A 23,887-nucleotide genomic window follows, 5' to 3' on the forward strand; every position below is an offset into this window, starting at 1 on the left:
GCCACAGAGCACACGCCTTGGACTACAATGCATTTCAGTAATAGTCTCTACCTCACCTCCTCTTACATTTCCCATTAGTAAGAAGGCATGAGGTAAGGTGTATTGTGGGAAGGCTTCCTCTTGATATAGTCCCAAGGGCACATAGACCATGGTTTTCTCTTGGTTGTTGGAACAACAAAAATAAAGACCAAATGAGGGATCATCACATACCATCATGCTCAGAGGCCAACATCTGTAATGCTGGCGCTGTCCTCTCACTCTGGTCTTCCAAGTAACCCTTTTTACCTGTAGCAGCTTTCAATCTGGTCCAGGTGGTCCAGGTTTCCCTTTCCATGAGTTGCCCCTTCCAAACATAGAATGTGGTGTTCACTATAAATACCAAATGGTAAGAACCAAACCAATACGCCAAAAGCACCAGGTTTAATGGAATGCGTCAAGCTAAGCCCTTCAACCACCAACCATCGCGACCACATTGGTTTGCTTGGTCTGAAGAAAAGGCATAAAGGCAATACCTTTTCCTGATGCAGACGTCAGGCAACAAGTCATGAGCACTCACAGGATGTTTCAAAGGCTGCAGCATTCAAGCTTGAATTTTCGCACTCAGACAGGAGACTAGCTGAAGGGCTCACTCAAGAGAGAAGACAAAAGGTTCACCCAATCAAGGGCCTCAAAAACTTCATTGACATTACAAACATGCACAAAAAAAGGGCTCAAGAGTCCTTCAAAGAATAAGAGAAGCTTAAAATGCAAGATCATACAAAAAACGGAGAAAATCCATGACACAATGCTCATCTTCCTTCCCAAAGTAAAAGCAAACTTCTACTATAGCAAACCTTCTCCTCTTATACTTGCTCAAAGAAATATGAAGACTAGCAGTAACTAGTTATCTACAACTCTTATCTTACAACTCAGATGAACATGTAGTATTCCGATTCTCAATATCTATTACAAACTATATTTTGAATTCACATGAGTTGGGTTGTTTGCTATTGGAGATTATCATGATCTTGCATTGTTTCTTTTCTATCCACAAATGTACATGCCACCTTTCAGGTTTTACCAAATCAAGTTTTTCGAAGAGAGTTGAATACATTGACTTGCTATTCATATCATCATGCTTGCCATCATTGTCACCACCACATTCTTGCCCCAGTTACTCCGAGTCAGCTCAACAACAATTATCATGCTAGCTTGGAAAAAATTCAACATTGGCAATGCACTTGACATCAAAACCTCCTTTACCCAAGCTTGGAGTAGTTGCTAATGGACGGAATTCTCATGACTTGTTATTCACATAATCAAAGAATAGTTGCTTTGGCAGTGATGAACCTTCTTCATTTCACCAATGTTGGTGAACCTTAGACCATGATGCACCTTCTTTTGTTTATTCTCTTACCTAATAGTTAGAGATCAACATCAGCCCTCAGTGAACTCCCGTACCACGAAATCATAGCATCTTCTTCCATCGGATGCTATGATTTCGTGGATGCTATTGATTATCATCTTAGCCTCTCCCCCAGCAATTTGGGTTTTGGCTTTGAAATGGTAGATTGGGAAAGTAAGACTTCACAAGCATGTGCAAAAATCATTCGAGGGACACTCCCCATGAATGCATATGATGAAGCAAACAGAGCCAATGATGTCCCCAGAGCTTCCAGAGTTTGCCAATCCCACATCCAGGCGAACATGCTAATGTTGCACGTGTGTGATCCAAGCCATTCTATCAGGTGACCCCACCGTGCATGTGCTCTGGCCCAAAAAAAAGAAAAAAGAAAGAGGCGTATTTACTCATTATATGGACTATATTTGCATGTCATATGTGGGTCATTTGCCAATCTTGGTGAGCACCAGATTAGTCAACTAGCTGTACTTCCAGGCCCAAGTACATGGTGGGGAATACTTTATGAACAGCTTGAATCTCACACACAGGTGCCACATGGGCATGTCACCTTCATGTATATGTAGAGATGTGCATATTGGATTAGAAAAACAATAGCATTGAATAATGTAACAACATAATCATAGAGAACTGAACTCACACAAAGGTCAAAATCTTAGAAGTAGCTGGATTGCATCTGCAAGAGCTGGAGATGGGCCAATATCTTTGCAATCATTGATTTCAAAGTTGGAGCTCCCTTCTGTGCAAGACTGATGAGCAGCACCTGAGCAGCTTCCCCATATTGTTCCCTGTGAGTCTCCACCCTAAAAATCCTCTCCAACATCCAAAGCGCCTTCTCTTGAGCCTTTACACTCCCTACATCGAGAATTTTTATAATAGCATTCACACCTGATGCTTTGGCTATGGTTTTGCTCCCATTCTCCCAGATCTCATCCTGCATTAGGGTTGCAAGAGCATTGAGAACAGCCTCATCTGCCTCTCTCTCTTTACCTGTCAAAATCTTGACCAGTGGTGATACAGCGCCAGCCTTCACTAGACAAAATGTGCTTTTGACAAAGCAGTGGCCGTCATGAACTTCACAGAACGCATCGGAGGAAGGCGGGACACAAAACCATCTGGAGCCTTTAGCCTTGCTTAATGATAATGAATGCTGTGATAGCTGAGCTAGTGAAGTAGCTGCTCTAGCCATGGCAATGGGAGATCCGATTGAGAGAACTTTCACTAGCAAAGGGATAACACCCAGTTCTGCTGATTGTCGCAGTAGCTTCTTCTCTGAAGGGACCGTAAACCGAACCAGTACACCTGCAATGCTCCCAATCAACCACCTGCTCGCGGGTGTTGAAGTTGTGATGCTTACCCCAAGTAAAGAGACCAGAATGGGCAATAAATGCAACCTATTGAGAATCTCCGTCGCTTTCTTGTCAGTGACTGGGATATTACCGATTAGGCCAATGGCAGCCGCCTTTTCATTCTCAGATGTTGATACCAAGATGATATTCATTATGACATTGATATGGGTCTCTCCTAGCTGTTCTGTCAGCTCTCCTGCTAAATAATCCTTGGAGAGATTGAAGAGTAAATTCAAAGCAACTTCCCTGATCTCAGTGTTGTTCTCAGTTAGGAAAGGTAAGAGAAGCTGAACTGCACCACTTTCCTTCATTTTCCTTCTAACCTTGGATGCACTAGCATGGTCCACTATGCTGTTGAGCGCTCGTAAGAGGTGATATTGAATAACCGGGCTGGTTAGGTTGAGAAGTGAGAGCATTTGCTGGGCCACGTCTTTGTTAATGAGGATTGATTCAGATTGGGCTATGCTTGCGAGTATGGCCGAAGCCGGCTCCCGAAGAGTCATAAGAACAGATGTGACAGAGAATAGGAGCTGGAGGAGAGGTGCAACAATCCCTGAACTGATCAGACGCTGAACATTTTCAGTCAGGGCAGAGAGATTTTGCAGTGCACCTAACGCAGATAGCTTGGCTTCAAGTTTGCCAGAATTAAACATTTTCACAAGGGCTTCGATTGAGCCCTCATTGCCAAGAGCGGTTCTGCTTTGATCTGTGAGCTCCATCTTCCAAAGTGTTGTTGCCATAAGGATCTTGTTCATATCAGAACCTGCATAGATTAAATCAATAGAGTTTAAGAACTTCAATTGTTTGGGAAGTAAGAGGAACTTGACATTCAGTTACTAAATACAGAAAAACCAGGAACTTTAAGCAGAGGAATTCTAGAATCCTAAACCAGCGGACACAACATTATGCCCAGGGTTGATGTTTATACACGAGAAACCATGGTTCAGCAATCCAAGCTGTTGATCCATTAGGCCCACCATGGAGGGACCATGCATAAAAATCTCCTTGCAAGATCGAAGCCACAATCCTGGAGCCTTCTTTCAGTTGAATGTTAATTGTTGATGTATTTCTCCTCTCAACCATCTCTCCTCCTCCTTTTTTTCCAATGGAATACTGAAAATATTATTAAGAAAAAAAGGGGTGGGGGGCTAGCTATCCATCCAGGCTATAGCAATTGCCAATTAGAAGAGAAGGCCTAAAAACTTGCAGCTTTTTCTCTAGGGATTCATCCATCAAGTTTTCCTCTTTATTAACACCTTGAAATGTAGTTTGTTCCACAGCAGCTCTAGAAATAATTTTGTTTACAAAAAAATTTCTTTTGAACAGTACCCTATGAGGAGATGAAACCCAAGATACAGCACTTCTCAAATCTTCTTCTACCAGTATATTGCCAATAAATGATTCCTGAATAAGTTTGATACCCATAGAATAGCTGCCAACATGGATCTATTCAAATTTCCCACACCGATCCGATCAGAAAAGGCCATCTTAACCAGTCTGTGCTTGGATCCTTACTCTTGCTCTGGTGGTAGACTCTCACGAATTTCAACACCTGGTCAAGGGTTCGAGTATCCATAGGTATTGAAATCCCACTACAGCATGAGTTGTGTGGGGGTGTGTGTGCGTGTAAAAAATAATAATTAAAAAAAAAAAAAAAAAAAAAAAACAGTCTGTGCTCATCTCGGACCACCCCACTAAACAAATGGCAATGGTTTTCAATAGAAAGCCAATCAAGATTAAAATTTTCAATGATTTGCAGTAAACGCAGCTTCCATTCAACTCTCTCTGGGCATTCTCTTAAAGTCATTAATAGCGTCCAGCCATTTCAATGACAATTACGATGGCAAAACACCCATCCTTAGCGTGAGTCCCCAAGACGCCAAATGGAATTTATTTTTGCGAAATTACCAATATAAATTCATTCCGAATTTTTTTTCCAGGAAAAAAAAAAAAAAAAAAGCACTCCTTAAATATTAAAAATTTACTACACGACATGAACCTCATGAAAATTGTTGCCAAGATTAAGTTTCATGTGTAATGACAATTTTTCCCCCCTCATAGTAGTCCTTTCCTACATAATCACAAAAATCACTCTCCTCTTGAAAGCTTGCAAATTCCAGATGAGTGTAGAGCTGTATATCGCTTTGGTACTTACAAGGGTTACTTTCTCTAACATGAGGACGATGACTTGATGTTCATGAAATTCACCCTATCCATCAAGTATGCCACCCTTTTGGCCTTGATCCCAAAAATCAATCTGATTCACCACTCAAGTGCACCACCCCATAAAATTACACCGAAAACCAATGTGTTCGCATGTATTGCCCACGTGAGTTTTGGAAAACCATGATTCTTGGGTAATTCTTTCATCCTGGTGAGGCATATCAAACGGATGGAATGGATGGTATATACACACCATGGTGAACGCTTCACAAACTAGTGGTGTGTGTCCCATCCTAACCGTTTCCTATGGTGTGGCCTACCTGAATGTTGGATAGTGGTTGTTGGGTTCCATGGTGAACATGAGGCAGCAGCATACATGATGGATGGGAACTTATGAAAGTTCCACCCACGTGGTTCTGGGTAAGCTAGTAACAAAGCCAAATTGACCCAGAAGTTCCTCTTAAAAAGGTGTGCTTGATGCATTCCAATGTATTGCAATAAGATACATCGAGGCTCTAGCCGTTGGATTTGGGTTTCTTAAAATGACCCAAACCATTTATTTGATGGGGCTCCCATTCAATGGGGGACGCCCAGAAAAAAATCTCTCAGATTGAGTATTTCAACCATGTGATTTGCAGAGGTTACGGTGACCCTTCCCGTTCAAAGCAGAAGTGCCAAAAGTTCCGATGTTCCACGTTGCAATACGTCCAGATCTATTCAAGCAAACCGCCCTCCTCAAAGAACCCTGCAAGCATGTCAGGGTGAAGAACTCCTTAGCTGAGAAAATGTGACAAGCTAAGGGTGCCCAGGCCCGGGTAGGAACATCCTATCAAGTGAGCCCAATAATTCACATAACATGTTAATGTCCTCATCCAGTAGGTTTCTTTGAAGCCAAACATTCTCAATTGTCTATTCAGGCCATGAATTTAAAGGTAAAGTATGAAATCTGGAAGACGGGGGACATTTTCCATCCATGGTGAGTGTTACCATACAAATGGTCAAGATCACTAAACCATAGTCCTCACTTGTAAAGAGTGAAAACCCTAGTAAACTTGCATATCCTTGGGGCGAGAACATATAAATCCCCTTTTCAAGGGTTGTCAAACCAAGAAAATTCACTGGATGATCCAACCCAAACTATCAGCTATGTTCACGGATGACATAAAAGGATGTTAAAAGCGGACTTCACTCTATATAGATTGGGTCAAGTTGGTTCAGCGATTTGGTTGAGTCTTCATGAGTTTTGATATTCAAGACTCCACACGTAACTAACTAGAACTTATGAAATGTGGGATATCATATTATCAAGAAAATAACAAGAAAGAAATTATAAGAACATGAGACGTTATAAAAATTTGAGAAACAAATTCTAAGATACTTCTAGCCTTCAAGCATCGAAATTCTACAATGGAGTTGAATGGTTTAACAGAAAAGCATACTCAAAGTTTTATATCGACCAAAGAAAAAATAAATAAATAAATAATATTTAAAAAAAAAAAAAAAAGAAGAAGGAAAATGCAATGGTGTAAAAGGCAGATTATCTAAAATCACAATTTAAGTTTCTGTTCAAGATTAGTTAATAAGCATTGAGCAATTTCCCCCACTCGAAGTCACTAAAACGCATCCCATGTTCCTGCACCATAAATTTGCTGGAATCCCATTAGATTGGACTGGTCGGTTTCAATATCTGAATCTCTTCACATCACTGAATTCTAACCAATAGCAGATTTTCAAGCTGAAGCTCGATGTTCTCTTCTTCAGCAGTGTCTTTGGCTTCAATCACTCTCACCTCTTGTCTTTTAGTCAAATGGTTTTCTTCAACTGTCAGCTTTACATCTGCACCAGTGGTAGAATTTCAGGCATGCTAAATTCTTCAATAACCTTCTAAAATCATATAATCCCTTAAATATGATCCAGAACCCTCCCAATTGAAAGACTTGATCTTGATCTCATGATTTGTCTATGAACGTTTGATGGCTTCCAGCAGTTGGTGCCTGATCCAGATCAGTTTTCCCTCTCTTCTAACAGAAATAGAAGGAAAAAAAAAAGGTGAGGTAGGAGCTGTGGATGTCACTGCGGCATTTGACGTTGCTGAGGCAGTCAACATACCATCTGTCCCTGATTCTGGCAAATGGCTTACATTGGCCTCAAATTCTGATGTAGGATGGTTACACATTGATTCCCACAATTACCACTACTAGTGTTTAAAACACTCATATTATCACGAGAGGCAGTGTTGCATGGTATGGCTGGACAAAAAGAAGATGAACGTGGCTTTGAACCACTCAATGTCAAATGGTACACTGGGTAATGGGCTGTGATGTGGGAACTGTTCACTGGTTTGGTGTCAAGTTCTAGGTTGTTTAGGGTCTGGCTAAAGGGCTGTGGGTGGACAGATTTTGGACAGTTTAGGGAATGCATGGCAGCACACATGTATCAATCCGAGTCCACTCTGGTCCAGTACACGTGTGCCACTTGTGACCCAGGTGAATCCATTGTTGGGTGGGGGATACCACGCTTGTGATGAAGTCCCAAGATAGTACTCCCTTACGAAAAGGAATACTCTCATCAAAAATTGCTTTGTCTTCTTCTTTTTTCTGGCAGGGAGGGGTGATCGGTGTGGAGTTTGATTTCTCAAGAAATTTGTCAGATTTTGAACTTTAGAGGCCTTGAAACATCTCCTTGAGATCATAGACGAGGTCAAGCACCCTATAATATGGAGGATCTGCAAATTTGGAACCGCATGCCTCTTGGGAAGTATTTTCTTTTTATCTTTTTGAGCAGCAACAGAAACTTTGACTAACCAAACAAAAAGTGGAACAAGCCCAAAAGAAAGCGGAGAAGGATGGCAAAACATCATCCCTTTGTCCTGCTAAAACCAATAACATTAAAAGAGCCCAATCTCCTACAAGGTCTTTCCGCTAACATAAATTGAGCCCAAAAGCCCAAGAAATTATTTTTGGCCCTCTTGAAAACCGCTTCACTTGACTCTAATCTATTTTCTAAGGTTTGATAATTTCACTACCTCCACAATGTGGACCAAAATCATGGTTACAGTGATCTATTGTCGAAGGTTTTGTTCACTGCACAGCATGGTTCGGAATGTTGGTTATGGAGTGAGACGCCTTCTCTCTCTAAGGCAAAATGGCTCTTTTCATAATTCATAAATTCAACTAACACTTCATAATACATTTTCTCAGGGAAGAAAGACTCTCTCATTGATACGACTTGCAGAGACTCAACCTGACACATTCAAGCACCAAGTCAAGCTGAGTTGAAACTGACTAAAGATGAGTTGCCCCATTTATGTATACAAGAGGTCCATATTGGACCGGTATCAACAGAGACCAATAGCACTTGAACGATATCAAATCATACCAGAATATTTTGACCCCTGCTCCACGGATACCAAAATTCAGCAAGGAAAGGTGCCAAAGTGAGCTTTTCTTCTTCACAGCACTTGCTCTATTCAGAGCATAAATTCTCTTATCGATTCATTCCCCAGGACCTACCAAAGATACTAAGGATATCTCCCAAAACCTTCAAGGACATCTCACAATAGATGAAAAGATTATCAACCAACTCAGCATCTTTGAAGCATGTGATGCAAACATTTGTAATCGGCATCCTTTTTTTTCTCAAATTGTCAATAGTCAGAACTCTGTTTTTTGACAAAAGACATCTCGAAAGCCAACACCTTGGGAGGTCCTGAATAGAGTCCAAACAAACTCTCCTGACAGCAAGGAGGACAGATAGCTACACTGCCAGAGATCCCGATTGTAAAAGGAATTGACCAAGAAGGATCCCAACAAAGAAAGCTTCCAACGTCAACTCTCTACTAATAGCGTAAGGGGAAAAGCTTCCAATTTGGTTGGCCTCTCATCTTTCCTCAAGTTTCCTACAAAAACACAGCCCACCCCTCCAACTGTTGCACTGAAAAATTTGCCAATTGTTGGCCTATGACCTAAAGCAATATGATACAGCATAGGATAGTCCCAATCATTGCCTCAGAACTGTTCTCCAAAAGAGTTTCCTAAAGTTTCACACCATGGAGACCCTACAAAACTCACTTGCTCCAAGGTTTGTGGCTCTTGCACTCCTTGAGTTCAAGCGTTCCACCAGACAACAGTCAGTAACAGGGTTCAAAATATCATCAAATACGACTTGGTATTGTCCAAATCGTGTCGGAATGATACAGAATGGCAACTCACCCCGAGTTAGGGCAAGTCTTACCAAGGAGAGAGAGATCTTTTTGCCTAAAAAGAGGCGTTGTATTTATGGAGAGAGTTGAGATGTGAAACTTTGAGAGAGAGAGAGAGAGAGAGAGAGAGAGAGAGAGAGAGAGAGAGTTGGAGAGTTGAGTTTTTATTATAATCTGTTTTCATTATTTTTTGCATATTTTATTTTATTTTTCAAAATTTTCCTAATTCTTTAATTATTTTTTTCAATTACTTTTCTCGTTTTGACGATTCAATCAATATAGGGCAAGTTGTATCGTTACAGGCGATACAACTAATTCCTATAAAGGAACAAGTCACACTCAGAAACCGAAATTTCGATCTGTAGTTGAGAACAAGATTCTCACCTTGGACAGTAGTAGAGGAGAAATTTCACCCTTCATAATATGTAAAACTAGCAAAGGAGAATTCTCCCTTCCTAACATGTGCTTTGTGTGGGAAAGATGCATAATTAGTGCTTCTCAAAAAAAAAAAAAAAAACAAAAACAAAATAAAATAAAATAAAATAAAAATAAATTGCATAATTAACTAGATCACATTTTTACTACAATGTGAAGTGGCTAGGGAGATTGGCCTCCTCTCTTTCATCTTTCATATATCTTAAGTGCTCCCTTCCTTTGGAAGAGCTCATGTTTGGGTGGTTTGGCGGTCCTTACAAGCCTAGAGGAAGAGTGTTGCGGAGGTTGCTTCCTCACACAAGTATGTAAGGAATCTAGAAGGAAATTAGTAGTAAAATTCTCAACAGCCATTCTAGGTCATCTCAACCTTCAACTGAACATATTAATTTTCTTCTTGCATGTAAATTTATAGTGACCAAAGAATGAAACGGATGAGGATTGACAACCTTCAAAGTTGTTGGAGCTCAATTACAGAGGATGGTATTTCAAATCGTACGAGACCAGCTTCTTAGATCCCTTCTTGTTCCGAGTGGTGGAAGTTGAATGTTGATGGGACACCTATGTGGAATCCCAGAAAGTCTAGAATTGGGAGATCAATTTTATTCAAAGAAGCACCAAGATGGTGCAAAAACTACAACCCAAGCAAAATTACAATATTTCAAAACATCTATACAAGAGGCCCATTTCACATCATAAAGCTTTGCCTTGCTAGAGACCCACTCTGCTGCATTTCTCTCATTCCGAAAGCACCTTGCACTTTCCCCCTAGATCGTCCAAAGGCCAACCAAAAGGCTCAACCTCAAAACTATCCTTACTTGCTTCCCGAGCCCCACTCCATGCCAAGCCATAAAGAAATCCCCAACTAAGATCGGCATCGTCCAAGGCATATTGAAGCACCTTAAAAAAGAATGCCACACCTACCACGTGAACACAATACATAAAAAGATGATCAACTTATTCGGCATTCGCCATGCACGTGAGAAAAATGTTAAGTATCATTCTTGACCGTTTTTTGAAGATTGTCAATGGTCAAGACTCTTACACTTCCGATTAACCACCCAAAGGTCAGAACCTTCAGTGGGGAACAATAGAACCACATTTGTTGCGTTTGCCCAAATGCACCATTCATCCACGAAACTCAAAGTAGGTAGTAGAAGGAGAGAACCAAAAAAAACAAAACTGACTTATCTTTCACCAAACCAGTGTTTTAAATATCGACGATATCGGCCAATATATCTCACGATATATCTTGTATCCCACCAGTGCGATACGAAACGCACAAGTAGTGCGATATATCCCACATGTTTGATCTGGTGAGCATTTTCGAATTTCGATCCATTTATTTTCTATAAATCATGTTAAATTAATGTCAAATTGTTACAAATCCATGATTTTTCATGTTTTGCATGACAAATCATGGATTGAGAGCTTCGGTTTTAAGATTTGGAGGAGATGGACCGAGTTGCGGAAAATTGAAAAAATTAAAATTTCCCAATTTCTCGTAAATCGTTTCCAATCTTTGTGTCCAAACATCAAATCAAACATGTGTGTAACCTAATCTAGTGATTCTTCTTTTGCTTTTGAATGCATCGCTTGTGTTTCCACACATCTTCTTACATTTATAAATTATATGAATAGACATTGATGTACTTGCATCAATTCAGTTAGACAATGCATAGATTAGTACCCATACAAAGAAAACATATTATGTGTACTTGTTTTTTGTAATGTTTTAATTTATAAGTATGTATTGATGTCTTTTTTAACAATCACCGAAGTTTCATTGAAAAATTCAACCAATTTCCCAATGTTTCCCCATGTTTCCAACAACAACAATATATTACACGATACAACCAATATATCCCATGCAATAAACGATATGTATCTGTATCCCAAGAATGCGATACATAACGCGATGCCGATATTTCGAACATTGCGCCAAAACATTCTATCTAGATCCCCCTCTTACCGAGTAACATAACTGGAGGTGGTCCATGAGCGATACCATCTCATCATCGAGAAGGTACCTATGGCAAGGTGGTGACCAAATGGCTACGTCTTTGCACGACGAGAAGCATGTAGCAACTGGAATACCGTGATTCAAAGAGAGGTGGGCTATGCTCGAAAACACGGTTTGTAAGTTGATTTTCCGATCCATAGATCTGCCCAAAAGTGAATATTCTTCTCACAATCAACATGGAATTCAATGCCTTAACTTAGAATTCATGTGACTCCTTTCCAGATTGCAGATGCGCTATAAAGAGATGACTCCCTAGTCCACCATCCCCCTTCATGGCACTCGTACTTGTTGGCAATAGTCTTTCCCCACAAGGGACCCTCTTTCGACCCAAATCTCTATAGCCACTTTCCCAGTAATGTAATGTTCATAGATTCCAAGTCCCTAATGTCTACTCCTCCCTCTTCATAAGACTTGCACACCTCACCCCACCCCAATAGGTGGAACTACTTTTCTTTCGACCCTACCACAAAAAGTCGCACCTTGGCCTCTTTAGCCTTACCAACACAGACTTCAAGCATCTAAATAAGACATGAAATACAAGTGTAAGTTTGACAATGTTGCTTTAGAGTAACCAGACCACCAAGAGATAGGTATAGACTTTTCCACCGTGATAACTTTCTTTTGAACCTTCCACCACTTTGTCCCATAAATTTTTTGTCAACTTCCCAATGCAAAGGGGCAATCTAAAGTAGGTGGAAGGGAAAAATCCTGCCACACACCCAAAAGTTCCCATCAACTTCTCAGACTCTCCCATAGGCATTTAAACTTCTAACATCTCACTCTTGGCGATGTTGACTATCAACCCCAACACCACTTCAAAGCATCTAATAATCATTGCATGGCCTGTCCACCATAACTGCATTGGCCTTGCAGAAGTGGATCATGTCATTGGCAAATTGAAAATAGGAAAATCAGGACATTCACCCTCCCACCTTGAACTCACAAAAAAGACCAACCTCTTGTCATCTACCCAACATTCCCCCTAAAGCTTATGCTGCCACCACAAAGAGAAAGGGAGAAAGAAGATCACCCTGTCTTATGCATCTTAAACTTTAAAAGAAGCCTATGGGGGAGCCATTGGCCAGAACTAACAACCTTAATGAACAAGTACACTCCTAAATCCATCCTCTCCACTTCCTCGCACACCCAACCCAATCGTCCAGAAAGCCAATATCAAGGTGGTCGTAGGCCTTTCCAATGTCCAGGTTGCAGACAATTTCTTTCAGACATCCTCGTGCCTCGAATCTATGCACTCGTGAGCTATAAGTACACTGCTCAGAATTTGCCACACCGCAATGAATGTACCTTGATTCATGGATATGTCGCTTGCTAGGACTATTTCGGAGTCTGGATGCCAAGACTTTGACGAGGACCTTGTACGACCCTCCAATCAAGTTGATTGATCTGAAGTCCCACAGACTTTTCACACTCGTCACCTTCGGAATAATGGTGATAAAGGATGTCCCAAGGTCTGTCGATAAACATCCCTCCCAAAGAATTCCGACATGAAGCTCAGAGCATCACCCTCCACAAGCCCAAAATACCTAGAAGAACACAAAAGGGAACCCATCAGGCCTTGGAGCTTTGTCCCTCTCTAGGGAGTCCATAGCAGACTTCACTTCTTCCTCAATAAAGGGTCACTTGAGTGAGTCGACTTCCTCCCTTGAAAGACTACTGAATTTTGAGTTATCAAAGCTTGGTCTCCTCCACCCTTCCCTTGAAAATAGATATTTATAAAACTAGATGACCGAATCACACACCTGACCTCTCTCCTCGAGTTTTCTGCCTTACACAACAATCCTATTGATCTTGTTGTCGAGCCTGTGAAAAAATCTAGTGTTCCTATCACCCTCTTTAAGCCAAATGACCCTCGAGATGCCTCCACTTGATCTCTTCCTCCTTTAGACAACTCAAATAGTCTTGAGATAGACTCACTCATAGGTTCTTTTCTTCCTCCAACAACTTGGTTCCTTCTGCCTTGACATCAAGAGCCTAGATTTTGTTGAGGATGTTTTCAGTTTCGACTTCTTGCCTGCCCGAAACTTTCCACTTCCAAGAGTTAATAGTTACTTTTAATAGCTTCAATTTCTAACTTAGTTTGAACCCAACAAAGCCTGCAACTTCAAAGGAAACCAACCAATCCCTCGCTAGCTTTAAAAAAACCTTCCACCTCTAGCCACATCAACTCAAATCTGAAAGGTTTTAGGCCCCAACTCTCTTCATCCCCCTCCATCCAGACCGGAAAATGGTTGGAAACAGGCTTTGGCATCCCACGCTGAGAAACAAGCGGGAACCTCTCCACCAACTTGTCAAAACTAAGAATCGATCAAGTCTTGACATCATAGCCTGATCTTGTCCATTTGACCAAGTGTATTTGCCGCTACCCATTGGAAGATCAATCAGCTTGTTGGAGTCTACCCAATCCAAACTGCTACTCGACTTCTCGAACGTGAATCATCTAGTCAATCATCCCTAACACACCAAGGACAGTTCGCCCTGTCAAACCAAGCTTAATTCTGCCCAAAATTCATTCATTTTTATTGACAGATTTGGCCCATATTGTCGTTGTGAACATCCATTGACGAAACGCCCTTCAACAACACCAACCCAAATACTAGAATCCCACATAACCACCACTCCTCCAACAGATCCCACAACATACTAGAATCCCACGCAATCACCACTACCCCAGTAGAGGCCACAACATCAATGGCCACCCAATCCTTAGGGCTGACATCCCACGGAGAGTCCAACAACTTTCTATCAAGAACTGACCCTTAATATCTGGAATAAGGCTACAACGATGACGATAAGTATGAAAATAAGGAAATCATAACAGAAAAGTCTTCTTCCCTATTGATGTTGTTGTGTCTCCTTCTTTTGCTTCTACTTGTCCTTCTTTGGATCCTCTCATCCTCCCCCATAGTCCACCGATCCTCCTCCTAGGTTGAGAGTGAATGTGATGGAGATAAGAGGGACAACAGTAAAGGTTTGGCAGATAATAGAAATGAGAGAATGGTTTAGGGTTTGTATTACTCAACTGAAATTTCATCATTTTAAAAAACTAAGGGCATTTTGTTCATTTCAAAAACCAAAGGGACGGACGGACAGTTGTTATCAATTTTGGACAGGAAGTGGAAAAATCAGATGTCCACTATAAAATGTGAGTGGTTCTATCTAACCCAATTAAAAAGAGTGGTTCCTTCTAAATACGCTATAACAGGGGTAACCATACATAAAAATCCCTAAAAATCAAGTCAGTCCACTCAATAGGTGGGTCACATGTACTCATGAAATGTAGAGCTGAGAAAACCTTGCTAGGGTTTTTTTTTATTGCCCTCCATCACAAATACTGTTCCATGCCAAAGAGTAGACCAACTAGTCGAGCATGATCTTTGATCCAAGGCATTTGATTGTGCCCGATCAAATAATGTGGTGTCTCAAATCTGTCTCAAATACTTTGTGTGGAGACATTTACGCAGTTGGCCCGCCTACTAGGAAGTTAAACATTCAATGCCGATGTGGCGGCATGTAGAGGGCTTGGGATAGGCATGCCAGTTTCCTAGGGGCCTGTTTGGCCGGGCAGATTGGATGGGATTGGATGGTATTAGAGTGGATTGCACAGATTTCAAGGTAATGATAGCTGCGTCAATGGATTGGTGCAGGATCTATGGGATTGCTATATGGGGTCTGTTTGGCACGCCCGGCCAATCCCGGGATTAAACCTTCCAATCCCTTTCAATCCCTCAAACCAAACAAGTCCCAGGCAATTTTGAAGGGATTAGGGTGGATTGGATGGGATTTAAAGGTAATGATGGTGATGTCAGTGGATTGTCTTAAGATCCCTGGGATTGCTATATCCCAGGATCAGGATCCCATGTCTGTTAGGCACGCCCGGCCAATCCCGGGATCTATCTTCCAATCCCTTCCAATCCCATCCAATCTACCTGGCCAAACAGGCCCTAAAGAGAGTTATAAAAGGTGATTAATCATCGCAAAGGAAGGGGCAGTCAAGAGGATTAACATGATAATGATTAACAATCTAGACATAGTTTTAGGAGTTTGGTCGGGGGTTGTGTATTTGTTAAAGCGACATTATCCATGATTCGTCTCTTTAAATTATATATTTCTCAAAAATTGGAATGCTTGGTTTTTCTTACCCTATGTTATATGTGTTAAGGTGAATGCTTTTTTCACTATTTTACCAAATTATTATTATTATTTTTTTTTTTTAAAGCTTCTTACGGTCTAGCATATGCAAGTTACACACAAACATATAAGACGGTGTTAGATCATCAACACAGGAAACCACTGGCAAGCAAACGTGCCTATACAATTACTTGACAATATGAAGAGTATATTGTTAAACCCGTCGATTGTAATCAACCTAATAATAGACTATTAGATAGCACTTGATGCAGGGACATGTGATGGCCTAACCCTAGATGCATATATAGTCAGGATGGCGATATTCAAATAAATAAATTAATCAACCAACTGTTTTTTAATCAAAGTGATTAGGCAAATCTGAACACAGAGATGAGATCATTCCGTCAGGATCATGCCCCTTAGCATAAAATCACATAAATAATAAAAATGGAGGACCTAGAGATATGAGGATATCCGAGATCTAGCATAAGTCAGTCCACGGTCAAGTTTGGATCTGATTCTATTGATTAGTCATCCCTCTTTTCCGTTTAAATCAAAAGAGAATGTCTAGAAGAACGAAAGCGATGAAGAATGGAGGGTTCGAGATGAAGAAACTACGAATCTTTTGTCATCAAAAGAAAAGAAAGCGGATTTCTTACCTTTTCCTACACCTCGAAGATCTGGAAAGAAAGAAACCTGAAACTGAGGTGGAATCCTCAACACCCAAAGGCCAATCCTGGAACCCTAATCTCTTGATAAACGAGGAAGAAAATATACGAATTTCTATTCTTTCAATAAATAAAATAAGGTTTCTCACAATGTATATATAAGCCATGGAAAAAGTAAAAGTACACTAAAGCTCCTGAAAAAAATAAAAAATAAAAAAAACCTGCACGATAGGGTGTGAAATCCACCCCATGGGCGGTCATACCGCTCCTGCACTCATAGAGTGTCAAAAAATGGGTCCGATGGATCCAGCGTCCATCCACATCAACTTCTCCACTTCGGTACTCTGTCGACGACGCCTCTTCCTCTGGTACACTCTAAAGGGTGCACCACTGATGTCCGCATCAACGCTTGATTGTAATCAACCTATGCAAATTGTCTATTACATTGCACCTATGGGAGTTTGTGGTCTCATTGCCACTCCTAAGCCCAAATAAAGTGAGGGTTGCATTAGGGTGGCAGCCAGTGTCAAACATATTGCACAACATCCATCATGAATTCAAACAATTGAGAGTATATTGGTAGATAAATATTAGCTCATATCAAAGTTTGAAAGACCTTGATATTTTGCGCAAGCTACTAGTCGAGCAAAATCTTTCATGCATGGGGGCCCACCGTGGCTACCCTACTTTGCTTGCTCGCCCTTTGGGGTGTACATGTAATAGTTGGGCAAGGGGTCAATACTTGGTGCAGCTGTGTTGACAGATGAGTGGTGTCAGTCGGATTAAAAGAGGAAGATTGATTTGTGTTACAGAGCCAATCGTAAAACCTTTAGCCAATCTACCATTTAAAATCCAACATCAATTCGGTGGAGAGGCGAATAAGATGATGATGATTTGTCAAACGTTGTGTTAGTTAAATCTTTTCTTAGAGTAAACAAGGTACCCAGTGTCTGTTGTCGCCTTCCTCCATGGTAAGAAGAACAATCTACAGAAGGACATTTTAACAGAGAACAAGGTGAAAAGGAAACAATAAACAACTAGACAACAAACATCGACTTATTAAATAGAAAGGAAGAAAGCAATCAAAAACTGATGAAACGGCTTCAAGGTTACCTTTCTTTAAGTATTGTACCAGCGGCTTGAAGTAACCAGCCTCAGCCATATGAAGGACATTCTGAGTGTTGCCTGATAAAGCACTCAATAATTTTGCTGCATCACTGGAAGCAGAGGAGTCATCTCCATTGAGCAGAGAGACCAACATGACAATACAACCTTGAGCTCTACCCATCCGTTGACGAACCCTTGGAATCTCAGAAAGAGTCAGCAACAGCCCCACAGCTTCCCTACGCTCCTCAGAATCCCTTGTCAAAGACCGCACCACAGCTGACAGAGCCCCAACATCCGACATTTTCTCCTGTACACTAATTAGCAATGTAAGAGCATAAATCATCATAGTCAAAGATGAAAGCTGCTACAATTCGCACTCATGGATATTCATAAGCATCAACCAAAACTTCAAAACTTACACTTGGCACGGATGCACAGTGATCAGGATGATGATTTGATTTGGTAGGCTATTGTGTGAAATATCCAATCAGTGGCCCAGAAATCAATGGCTAACACAGAGTGGAGCAAAAAAAGAAGAGCGATGCTCCACATCCAATGGGAAAAACTCAAAATGATTAGATTGCTGGGATCATCCATTCATAATGATTTTCAAGCTATTGTAATTAAATATGGTGGCCCCAGATCATCTATCCCAGTCACCATAAAGGTTTGCTAATTGTGTGGTGAGGCAAACATTCGTAAAACTCATATGTGGTGTACATCATAATAGTGTTTCTCATGATAGAAGTTGGTGCCTTGCAAATGGATAGCTAATACACAGTTCAAGCAAATCATGGGCCACAACTAACATTTAACAGGAGAAATTCATAACAATCAGATGATTGGGTTCACCCAATGACTGCTATTATCTGGCTTATAGCACATCCACATAGTGGCCCACAAGACCAACAGTCCTGATCACCATGTTCATTTATCATAATGGCATTTCTTTTTTCTTTCTTTCTTTTTTTTCTTCCTTTTGTGTGTGTGTGTGTGCAAGGATTGGGATTTGAAGAGACCTGCCTTGTTTTCATCATTCTCAGATGCAAGCCTTCTCAATATCAAAATTATCATCAGTCTGTTATCATGCTTACTCGAACCCAATCGATTTAACAGAATCGATACAATCCCTCTATCATTTAACCATCCATCTGGAACCAACTTTTCTCGAACCAATTCACTTAGTTCTGACAGCGCAATATGCAATGCTTCATCATTACCATTCTTAAGCTGTAATGTCACATCATCGATATCTGTAAATATCCTATCTACCGTCCCACCTTCAACTGGATTTAACTCCGTTATCTCAATCTCGCTGTCGCCATTGTCGTAGGAATCATCGAAATCAAACTTTGCATCAATCATTTCTTGGTGCAGGGCGCCAATCATATCTTTGATTTTGGGTGAAATCTCCAAGCTGGCCGAGAGCACAATGCCTAAGCAACGGCCAAGATTGTGTGTGACCTCTTCAATCTGTCCAACAGGGGTTTCCGAGCTGGAATTCTCAATCAGGTTCGCCACATAGTTGATGTCCTCTTCGAGTGACTCAACGGCCATCCGGACGGGAGCTGTGTGCGTGGATTCGTTCTGTTCGAGATGCACCAGGATCGGAGAGAATTTCGAGACGAAGGCAGCGAACTGGTTGAATGCTTTGCTTTCGGTGTTGGGACGGTTGAGTGGGAGAGAATTGACGTGAGCAACAGATTGAAGGAGGTCACAGAGGAGTTGGGAGAAGGTTCTGGAAGCAGCGTCAATGGAATCCTCTTGATGAATTTCTTCCGATTCTAGAGTAGTCATTTTGTTCTTCGTACCAGAGACGCGTTCTTCGTTGTGGTTGATTTTGTTATCTTCCGATTTTAGGGTTTGAGAAATGAAAATTGGGGAAGAAAAGAAATTCTAGTGAGAGTGTTTATAGGTTGTGGATGAATTTGTTTTGTTTTGGTTTGTTGTGTATTGGTTGTGATTGTGTGTCTGAAATAGGGATGTTTGGTTGTCGTTGTTGAGTTGAAGAGAAAGAGATCTTATGGTGTTGGTGTTGGTGGTGGTGGTGGCCTAAGGAGAGAGACGAGAGGGTGAGTATGCAGTATCAAGCAAGTGAATGAAGAAGAGAGTCTTCTTCATGGTCGTTCAACTAGGAAAGGAAGAAGGAGTCAACCCAGCTTCTTTCCCACGCTCTATGCCGATATTTCCAACGGGAAACACTTGACCGTTTCTTCGCACTCTCGATCAACGAAAGGGACGTCCATGGACGCGGATTGCCTGTGACCCCCCAACGGGAAATTCGTGTTGTTGGTGGACGCGGGTTGGCTACTGACCCAACACAAGAAAACTATCTGATGTCAAAGCTTCGTGGACCCCACCATGATGTATACGTTTTATCCACGCCCTCCATCCATTTTTTCAGCTTATTTTAGTTTATTAGCCCAAAAATGAGACGGATCTAAATCACAGGTGGACCACACCACATGAAAACAGTTTTGATTGAACACCCACCGTTAAAAACTTGCTAGGTACCCTTTAATGTTTATTTACCATCCAACTCATTGATAATGTCACACACCAAAGAAAAACACAAATATCAGCCTGATCGAAAACATCTGTCACCCTAATAGGTTTTTGACAACAAGTATTGAATATCCATTGTTTCTTATGATGTGATCCACTTGAGATTTGGATGTGAAATGAGCTTCTTATAGTGTGATCCACCGGAGATTTGGATGTGAAAATGTGCTGAAAAAAGTAATGAATGGTTGGTGTAAGGCCCGTATCTTAATTCGTACAGTTTCGTAGACTCATGTAATCCTTCCCGTCGAATTCCGGCAATCCACGACCTATAATTGACGTTTGCGCATAACCCTAAGTCATATCCCGTAGATCTGACTCGGCTCAATCTGAGACTTGTACCATTGCGACCGCACCGTCACTATGGTTCCAACGCCACGTCTTGCACACCGATCCGATACCCTGGCCAGGAGATATAGACCTACGTTTATCTCGAAGAAACGTCGTGCATTTGCAAACCCAAGAGAATTTCTACAACTTATCCCATCAATCAATCAATCAAAGTACATAACCCATGCTTTCTTTCTCCCCAAGTCAAGTAACATACCCTAAGTCAACTCTCAAGTCAAGTACATCTATCAACCCACATCCATCACTCACAACCATCACCTCTCTCTTACAACCACCATTTCTCTTTCTCTCTTTCTCTACACATTTTCCAAGCAACAAAGAAGAAGAAAAAGTGCACGTCCAAGCACTTCCAATGAGAGAAAAAGAGTGTGTTGTGTGTGGCCCACTTCCTACCCCAAGATCCATCATCCTAGCCCTTCATATCTCATCATCTTCCATCAAAGGGAGGCACAAAGAGTTCGGCATTCCATCGGACCAAGAAGATCGAACGATAAGTATTTTATAGGCCTAGATTTCATGTTTTGATAATGAGTCAAGTGGGGCCTACCGATTGATGGTATGGATCTCACTTTGGACCCTAGATATGGTCGATAGCCCACTATGATTCACATGATCATTCCATGATGGGGCCAATCTCCATGGACCCCATCATGATGTTTACTTTTCCAAATTTAAAAGAGGTCATCTAAACCTTCCATTTTGGTCGTTGATTTTTGATTTGTTGGGCCCACATGTATTGGGATACACTTGATGTATGATTGAATGCATGGACGGGAGGGCTCATAGTGGCGGAGCCCTCCATCGCACATCTCTCTCTCTCTCTCTCTCTCTCTCTCTCTCTCTCTCTCTCTCTCTCTCCTTCCCTTATTTTTTTTGTGGCCCACATGATGAGTGTATGCGACATCCAGACCGTCCATCCAATAGACCACATGGCTGTCTAAACATGGGGACCAACCCACCTTGCTACCCTTTATGTTTGAAGGGTCCAAATGATGGGAAAATACAAATACAGGTGAACCCCAACATGGCCAGATGGGCCAGCCCAGAACTTGCTGGACATCTGCTGTCCAGACCGTCCAGCAAGGTTTGGACGTTGCTGGAAATGAAAATAAAAATATTAGCTTAATTCAAAAGCTTTGGGTGGGCCGCTCATGCAGGCCCCACCTTGATGTATGAATATAATCCACACCATCCATCCTATTTCTCAGCTCATTTTAGGCGTTGAGCCGAAAAATGAAGCCAATCCGATTTTCTGTCAGGCTATAGCTTAGAAAACAATGATTTTTACTATTCAAATCAGTTAGGGCCCATCTTGATGTTTCTACACGCCAAAACGTGCTGAATATTGGGCTTGTTTGGTCTGTCTTAAGTCCTAGAATCCAATGGGTGGAGTGAATCCACCTGATGTAGGCCCCACCTAGGAAAAACCACAAATATTCATAAAAACAAAAAAAAAAAAGCACCAAGCAGCAAGAGCTGCTGTTGTCGTGCAGAGGACGCTGCAGTAGCGTCCTACACTGCTGCATGCTAGAGAGGCAGGGACCGTGGGTCCCAGCCGTAGGCCCCACCATGCTGTGTGATGAACATCATTACCATGCATTGGATGGGGCCCTCTTAGTTGTGGAGCCCCCCAGAAGTTGAGCCGTACACAGAGCTCAGGTAGTCCACGTCACAGAAAGCAGTGGGATTGAATGGCTGCCATTAAAACCCCTTGGGATTTCACAAAAGTTTTGGATTGTTATGAAATTTGTTTTTCCTCTTTATCCGGGTCTGTGTGACCCTATCAACAGATTGGATGGAAGATCAACGTTATGGTGGGCCCCACCTAGGACCCACTAATGTATATATTGTATTCCACACCTTCTATCAGTGTGGACCCCACCATGAGATATGTGCTTTATATATGCCGTCTATCTCTATAGGGCCCGCTGATGCATGTGCTGCATCCAAACCGTCCAACCATTTTGAAAGATAATTTTAAGGCTTGTGATAAAAGAAAAATAAAACAGATTTAGGATCAGGTGGACCACATTATAGGAAACGGTGGGTTTGAATGTCCACCATTAAACCCTTGTGCTTCAAAGTTTGGACCAATATCATATTTGTTTTTCCTCTAAATACAAGTCTTTGTGCCCTTATAAATAAGCTAGATGGGAAATAAACCCTATGATGGGGCCCACTGGGATTTAATCGTGGAAATCATTATCACCACGATTAGATATGGTATGATCCAGTTGATCTTTTGATATGATTCATTATATATATATATATATATATATATATATATATATATATATATATATATATATATAAAGAAAAGGAGCTATGCACTCGACCTCACGATAAGCTCCGGTGAGGTCGAGCTGTGTGGGCCCCACCGTGATGCATTTCGAAAATCTAACCCATCAGTCAGATGCACCATTCCATCGTGGGCCTAGCTCTCAAAAATCAAGTCAATCCGTGACTTGTGTGGGCCACACCACATACAGAAGTGGAGAGGGGCCGTGCACCATTAAAACATTCATAATCATTTTTTGGGCCCACCGAGATGTGGTTTGCAAATCCAGCCCATCCATTATGTGTGTCCCACTTGGATGAGGGTTCAAACCAAGTTTCAGACGATGCAAATTTCAGGTGGGCCCCACTAAGTGCTTTTATATGTTTTAACGGTGTCTTCACATGATTTTAGATGGTATGGCCCGCCTGAGTTCCGTATACAGCTGATTTTTGGGATATCCCATAATTTAAAGGGAACCCATCAAATGCATGGTGTTGATGGTCGACACGCATCACGATGGGGCCGACACAGCTCGACCTCACGGGAGCTTATCGTGAGGTCAAGCGCATAATACCTTTACCATATATATATATATATATATATATATATATATATATATATCTATATATATATATATATATATATATATATATATATATATATATTGACTTCTAAAAATAGATGAGTTGGGTTCGGCCTATTTGAATTGGCCCATTCAACTTGGCCCATTTGACTTGGCCCATTCAACTCGGCCCATTTGATAAGGCCCAATGTGATGATATGAGGCCCGTTGTTGAGGCCCACCTTGATGTGTATGAGGCTCGTTGTTGAGGCTCATGTGATGCAGCCCATTTGATGTATCTAAGGCCCATGGGTTGAGGCCCAATGGGATGTATATAAGGTCCATTGCAATGTGTGATTCCACCATGATTTGTGTAATGATGTTTATGACGGGCCGTGCCTTAGGAGCAATGATGTTTGACGCCTACATTGTAATTCTCCCTAGGGCCCACTGATAGACCCATACTTATTGTGTGTAGGCCGTCTAGGCCCATCTTCGTTGTGAGGATAGTTCATCACCTTATAACATGCTAGTATAACTCCATGACTCATGCCCATAGGCATCATATGTATGCTTGATTTGAATAGTAATTGATCATAGCATATGCCATTGGGTAGATTATTTATGGGACTCACTGATAGGA

The 23,887-nt window shown here is 41.4% G+C and overlaps 1 protein-coding gene across 2 annotated transcripts; it reads right to left on the bottom strand.

Annotated features, from left to right (window-relative positions):
• Positions 1-698: 698 nt before the first annotated feature.
• On the bottom strand, positions 699-19,756 carry LOC131226757 (U-box domain-containing protein 44-like). 2 transcript variants are annotated; one of them, XM_058222464.1, is made up of 4 exons: positions 18,515-19,754; positions 17,498-17,798; positions 2,040-3,511; positions 699-1,396 (listed from the first exon to the last, which is right to left on the bottom strand). In XM_058222464.1, exons 1-3 carry the CDS (start codon positions 19,286-19,288, stop codon positions 2,055-2,057), a joined length of 2,532 nt encoding a protein of 843 aa, XP_058078447.1. In that variant the 5' UTR covers positions 19,289-19,754; the 3' UTR covers positions 699-1,396; positions 2,040-2,054. The 2 variants fall into 2 exon arrangements, with proteins under 2 accessions (XP_058078447.1, XP_058078448.1); XM_058222465.1 differs by lacking the exon at positions 699-1,396 and having other exon boundaries at positions 2,038-3,511; positions 18,515-19,756.
• Positions 19,757-23,887: the final 4,131 nt, after the last annotated feature.

The sequence above is a fragment of the Magnolia sinica genome, chromosome 15, assembly GCF_029962835.1.
Source record: "Magnolia sinica isolate HGM2019 chromosome 15, MsV1, whole genome shotgun sequence".
NCBI classification, from domain to species: Eukaryota; Viridiplantae; Streptophyta; class Magnoliopsida; order Magnoliales; family Magnoliaceae; genus Magnolia; species Magnolia sinica.

Excerpts from the sequence above, each read along its gene's own strand:
- LOC131226757 (XM_058222464.1), bottom strand. The coding sequence starts at position 19,288 with ATGACTACTCTAGAATCGGAAGAAATTCATCAAGAGGATTCCATTGAC. Across the intron at positions 17,799-18,514 it reads CTGAGAATGATGAAAACAAG|GAGAAAATGTCGGATGTTGG; the intron begins GCAGGTCTCTTC and ends ATTAGTGTACAG. Across the intron at positions 3,512-17,497 it reads GGTACAATACTTAAAGAAAG|GTTCTGATATGAACAAGATC; the intron begins GTAACCTTGAAG and ends TAATCTATGCAG.